The 6,000-nt window shown below is 50.3% G+C and overlaps 1 protein-coding gene across 2 annotated transcripts in view; it reads left to right on the plus strand.

Moving 5' to 3' along the window:
* ALDH18A1 (aldehyde dehydrogenase 18 family member A1) overlaps positions 1 to 5,541 on the plus strand; it is a 46,993-nt gene extending 41,452 nt beyond the window's left edge. For both annotated transcript variants that reach the window (XM_067709889.1, XM_067709890.1), the window contains exons 16-18: positions 955 to 1,141; positions 2,142 to 2,237; positions 4,514 to 5,541. In XM_067709889.1, coding sequence (XP_067565990.1) covers positions 955 to 1,141; positions 2,142 to 2,237; positions 4,514 to 4,695 — 465 coding nt within the window. In that variant the 3' untranslated portion in view covers positions 4,696 to 5,541. The remainder of the gene's footprint in view (positions 1 to 954; positions 1,142 to 2,141; positions 2,238 to 4,513) is intronic.
* Positions 5,542 to 6,000: the final 459 nt, after the last annotated feature.

Here is a 6,000-nt window from a genome sequence, read left to right on the forward strand (position 1 = left end):
CATTGCCTTGAAATCCCTCAAGTCAGAATGAGCCAGCATGTGTACTTCAGCACCTTGTAGTGCAGGAAGTACACCAGAGGACGACTTGCACACGGGTGGGGTTCCAGCCCCTGGGGAACATGGTTGGACCCCAGGCCTGGAGGAAGTGTGGTCCCAGATAGGAAACCATTCAAGGCCTTGGGAGCAACGAGGACATGACAAATGTGGTTTGTTGTGACTTGAGCCAAGTCAAGAGCTTGGCCCTAAAGAATCAAGGCGTGAACGCTGCCCTGGGAAGGTCTCGAAGAACAAGGCCTGAGTGGGATCACACTGTGACCGGGGTCCCCAATGACCAGCCTCAGCATCCTTAAATTCCTCCAGCCAGAAGCAGGGTTAGCCCCAGAATCTGGACCTGAGCTGAACCTGGAGATGGGGTCAGACTGACAAAGTCAGAAATCTAACGACTAACCACAGTTTGAAGTGGTTTCCAACCAAGTACTGTTTTCCTCTAAAGCACGCCTAGGACTTCTCCAGGGAAGAGGGAGGAGAAGTGTGTTTGTGGCATCTCCCTCTTTCCGTCTGAGTCCAATGCCTAAGTCCCACATGCTAAGAATGGGATTTTTCTCGCCACGTGTTCGTTTTAGTAAAATGCCAGCAGTCAAGGGCTTGTGTCAGTAGCCCATTAAATGCCTTGCACATTCTTCACATTCAGAGGCTTCCTGCTGAAATCCCTGCTCCAGTTTTACTGGGGGCCCATTGCTGACAGGTGGCCGTCAGCATTTCCCAAAGCAGAGCATCCTGGAGCGTGGAAGGCTGCCTCTAAAAGGAAGCAGGGACTAGTTTAGTTTCCAGGCCACAGGAGCCCTGGACTCATCATCTTCAGGCTCATCTTGCTGTTGGATCCCAGAGGGAGGAGTGTGCGCTTGCCTCTTTCTGCTGTGTTTATGTTGTTGCCCCGGACTTCCTCTGTCCCAGGTGAAGATTCACGCAGGCCCCAAGTTCGCCTCCTATCTGACCTTCAGCCCCTCCGAAGTGAAGTCCCTCCGAACTGAGTACGGGGACCTGGAACTGTGCATTGAAGTGGTGGACAGTGTGCAGGAGGCCATCGACCACATCCACAAGTATGGCAGCTCCCACACGGACGTCATCGTCACAGAGAATGGTAAGTGTGCAGGGGCTGCAGCACACGGGGTCTGCGGGGTCTGCGTTTTCTGCCTTGATCTCCAAGCTGACCCTGCTCCTCTCAGCCCCTCTTAGCCTGCAGGAGAACGTAATCTCAGTGGACTGATAACAGTGCCTGGCGTGGGCGGCACTTGCTGGTTTGCTGAGTGCTTTTACATCTGTTACCTCGCTGTGTTGTCACAGTGGCCCCGAGGGAAGAGGTGATTCGCTCCACTTTATACGTGGCTCACTCTGTCTCAGAGGCGTTACCATTTAATCCATGCAGCAGTCTTTCCCGGTTGCTGGAATAAACCCATTTTACAGCTGAGGAAATCAAGGTTCAGGAGGTTAAGCGCAGAACCAACTAGTTTAGGGCAAAACCAACTCTCCACAGTCACTCATTCCCTCCACAGGTGAGCCTGGGTGTCAGGCACTGGAGGCCCGATGGTAAAGGATGCCAGCATGGCCCCCTCAGGGAACTTGCAGTCAGTTTACTGGGGAATCACAGCACCACCAGTGAAAACAGTTAATACTTGAGCACTTGCCATCTGCTAGGCTCTGGGATGAGTGCTCCATGCTGTTGGTTCATTTTATCCTCTCTGCAAGCCTGGGAGCTGGGTAATACTGTCAGTCCCCATTGTACTCAGGCACAGAGAGGTTCAGAAGCCTGTCCACAGTCACCCAGCTGGTGGGTGTGGAGTTTGAGTTGAGACTTTGGCATTTGACTCAGAGCCTATAAACAGATAGTGTAGACAGGCCATTGCAGCACTGAGGGTATGTCTTCAGGGAGATCTGGATTCCAACCCAGTCTTTCCCAGGTACCTACTCCTTCAACAACAGGACTGATGAAGCTGGTTTGCTTTCACAAGTCTGCATGTTTAATACGTGGGGAAGCACCTCAGGGGCCTGGGCCCTGCCCCAGTCAGGCCCTGTTGAGTGGCTGGAAGCAGGGATGTTCTCCCTGGGCCATCCTAACTCAATTTCTTCCCTTTATGCTGCAGAGAAGACAGCAGAGTTCTTCCTCCAGCACGTGGATAGTGCCTGTGTGTTCTGGAACGCCAGCACTCGCTTCTCTGATGGCTACCGCTTCGGACTGGGTAAGAAGGAGTCTGGTCGGGGAGAAAGGAGTCCCTTGTGAATCACTGTGTGGCCCCGAGGAGCATGGTGAGGGTGGAGGAGACACCTGGCCTTTACAGTCACGTGCATGAGCAAGATGACGCAGACATACCGAGGGAAGGTGGGTTTATGAGAGAGAAGGATAACAGCTACCATGAACTGGTAGAAGTCCTGTGTTCTAGGCATTTCACATGCTAAGAAGGTAGGTACTTGTATTTCCTTTTTCATAGTTGAGGATACTGAGATTCAAAGAAATGAAGTAACTTGCCCAAAGTCATGCAGCTGGTGTTCAGACCCAGACTTCCGTGAGTCCAGAGCCTGGACTGTGCCACGTACAGCAGACCACAGTGTGTCTGCATGCATGGATTATGACAGGTGTGCATGCCAAGGCCCCGTGGGAGCACTGCCGCTGCAGACTTGCTCCTTCAGAGGGACACAGCCAGGTTGCCTCAGAGCTAGGAATCCACCCTGAGGACAGGGCAAAAGAAGGTGTTAGTACCTATGCTGGGCTGAAGTATGAGCATCAGAAACAAACAGGTAAGTCCAGAGGTGCAAGGTTGACTTCTAATGCAGACTTTGAAATAAAAAGCTTCACAAAGGCACCCTCCCCACTTCCATCATTAGTAATAAATTCTCCATCCCCCAGTAGTATAAGGAGTTCTCAGACAGTCGCTGGTTTTCAGGGGTACCATTTTACAAAGCTCCAATAAGGCATTTGTGGCACATCTGAGAATTATTTCAACGACTTAAAACATTTTAATCCCTCTGAACGTTTGAATAGAGAACTGCCTAGAGAAATAGTTCTCGCTGAATTGTTAAAGGTTATTAAAGGGAATTTTGCTGTTATTCTTAGTCACTGGACTCTTTATTTTTAGTTTCCTGTTTCTGTTGTGTTGGGGTTTGATTTAATTATCACATCACTTGCACTGATCTTTGTATTCCATGTTCTTGAAGAAGAAATAGCACACTTGTAAGGGCTGAGGTGCCCAGCTTTCAAGTGAAAGTCCAAGATGGGGGAGGAGCAAAGACCACTCCATTGTCTTTCCATCAGCTGCTCAGAGCAAACGCTCAGACTCTGGTTGGGTTAAGTTCCTGTGAAATGCATGAATAACAGTAACAGATAATATTCATTGAGCATTTACTGTATTTCCGGCACCGTGCTAAGTGCATCACGTGCATTATCTCACTTAGTTCTACATAATGGATTCTATTATTTTCTTCCTTTTCCAAAAGAAAAACCTGAAGCAAGAGATGGTTAGGTAACCTGCCCAAAGTCATGTGATCTCTACGCTATTAACCCAGAATTTGAAGCCAGTGGTCACCATCTCCTTGCCGACCACTGCCCCAGGCACCTCGCTTGCTCCTCTCTGCCTGCAGCGGCTCTCCACTGCTGTCCCCTGGCCGGCTCCTTCTCATTCAGGTTTCAGCCAAAGGCACCTGCTCGGGGAGGCTCCCACTGACCACCCTATCCAGGGTGCTGCCGCCCTGCCACACAGTCTCCGTCCCAGCACCCTTCGCTGCACCCCATCACCACATGGAATTATTTGTTGAACTGTTCTTTGGCTGCCTTGCCCACAAGAATACAAGCTCCATGAATTACATCAGTTGTTCACCACTTCATCCCCGGGTCCCAGCCCAGTGCCTGCTCAGTGAAGTTGTGATGAGCAAAGGAGCCCTGCCTCAACTGCACACGGTGCAGAACACCAAGCCAGACCTGGGAAGAGCCCCGGTGCCCCACGTCTGAGGCTGGAGCAGGAGGGAGGAAAATGAAAAGCTCTCTTTGGTGTAGTCAGCAGCCATTTCATGAGCACCTAGGAGCTAGGCGTTCTAGGGAGTACCTAGAACATGTCCCTTACCATCTAGGGTTTAAAGGATACTCGGGGAGATGAAACCTCTATACACTGTCGTACACCAGAAACAGTACCCAAATGTCAGATGATGGTATGCAATCCAGACACAAGACAGATATCGGAGACAGCACTTGTAGTATTGTCAAAATGGATTGGGGATAAAATACAAAGGAGAGGCCCACAGTCAGGCCCCTTCTTCTCTTCTTAAAGAAGGGGCCTGACCGTGACTCACAGCAACCAGAGAACATGTTTATGGGGACAGTGGAAGTCAGGCTAGCCCAGGGAGGATGGGTCAGGAGAGGGCAGAGAGAGGGGGCCAAGTGAGGAGAAGGAAGAGACGCAGGCCTGGCGGGTGGTCAGGAAGCAGAGGCTGGGAAAGCCACACCCTCATCCGTGCTTTTCCACAGGAGCTGAAGTGGGGATCAGTACATCTCGAATCCACGCCCGGGGACCAGTGGGACTGGAGGGACTGCTTACTACCAAGTGGCTGCTGCGAGGCCAGGACCACGTGGTCTCGGACTTCTCAGAGCATGGAAGTTTAAAGTACCTTCACGAGAACCTCCCTGTTCCTCAGAGAAGCACCAACTGAAAGCATTCAGAGGAGAGCCGGGCATGTTCCGAGCGGTCTTCACAGTTAAACTCACCTTAAGCCTCTCGGGGTGAACCAGGTCTTTTCTCCCACCTCCTGGAAGGGCCTGCCTGTTGGAAAGTGCCCCTCAGCATTTACTGGGCCGTGTGGCAACATCAGCCTGGACTAAGGACTCTCATTCCCGCTCACCCTTTTCTTTCTTTTTAAGGTAGAAAATAATTGCTCTGGATAGGGATTTTGCTTAATTGCTAGAGGGGGACTTTGCTTCACATAGTGCAGTTCCCTTCGGTGGTAGAAACAGAAAGGTGCGGTTTCCCCACATAAAAGGCAATGGAAAAATCATGGTCGCTTTTTACCTTTTATCACCTCAATGAGGTAGAGTCTCCCTTGGTATGTGGTTGTTATAAGGGCCAGTCGTACCTGATAAGTCTCCACATTTCCTTTCTTTCACTCTCTTAGTCGTCTTCAGAAAGGAAAGATTTGGAATTTAGAGAGAGGCAGCCCTTTTTAGCATTCTCATTAGAAACAATCACAAAAATAGACTGAACCATCTGCACTAGGAAGATTGACCTTTTGTATTTATTTGTGGAGTAAATATAAACAAGCATTCCAGATGCTGTAAGCCTCTGAATCCAGGAGCTTGGCACTACCTGTGACATGGTTAGAACCTGGAGCTGCAGACAGGAGGCACAAGTTTCAGGATGAAGGACCTACAGCCATTGTGCTTGAAATTTTTATATGAATTATTTTGTCATCCTATCCTCTCCCTCCAAAACAAAAATTAGAGGATTATTTTAATACTTTGGATTCTTGCCTCCTTTTTGAGAAATAAAGTTCTTATGAGAAGCCTGTGTGCATGATTTAAGCTTTCTCCGTCACTTGTTGTTACCCTCTTCCTCTTCCCTCCCTTGTGGCCCTCACACCCCACTGTCACACAGTCTCTTCTCTGGAAGTTGGTTGGGGACAGAGGCCATCTGCCTCAGCAGTGTCAGTGGAAGCAGCACAGGCAGATCCCCAGGGGAGGAACTCAGGCTGAGAGAGAGGAAAGGAAAACATGATATGAAGCCCCAGGAGCTTAGGGTCTAAAAACACGGTGATGGTCTGAAGTTCATGGGTGTGACTGACGTGAGCGTGCTGTCCTTGTGCCGTGTCCACACGGCATCCACGTGGATTGTTCTGCCCGTCGCGTTGCCTCAGGATCGCCTGCTTCAGTGACAGCCCTAAGCCCTCCCTGCCTCCCTCCATCCTGTTCTTCAGGTCCTTGGTGCCTGACAGTCTGCAGTTGAAAGATTTCTTGTCTCGTGG

The sequence above is a fragment of the Pseudorca crassidens genome, chromosome 16 (assembly GCF_039906515.1).
Source record: "Pseudorca crassidens isolate mPseCra1 chromosome 16, mPseCra1.hap1, whole genome shotgun sequence".
Taxonomy (NCBI): Eukaryota; Metazoa; Chordata; class Mammalia; order Artiodactyla; family Delphinidae; genus Pseudorca; species Pseudorca crassidens.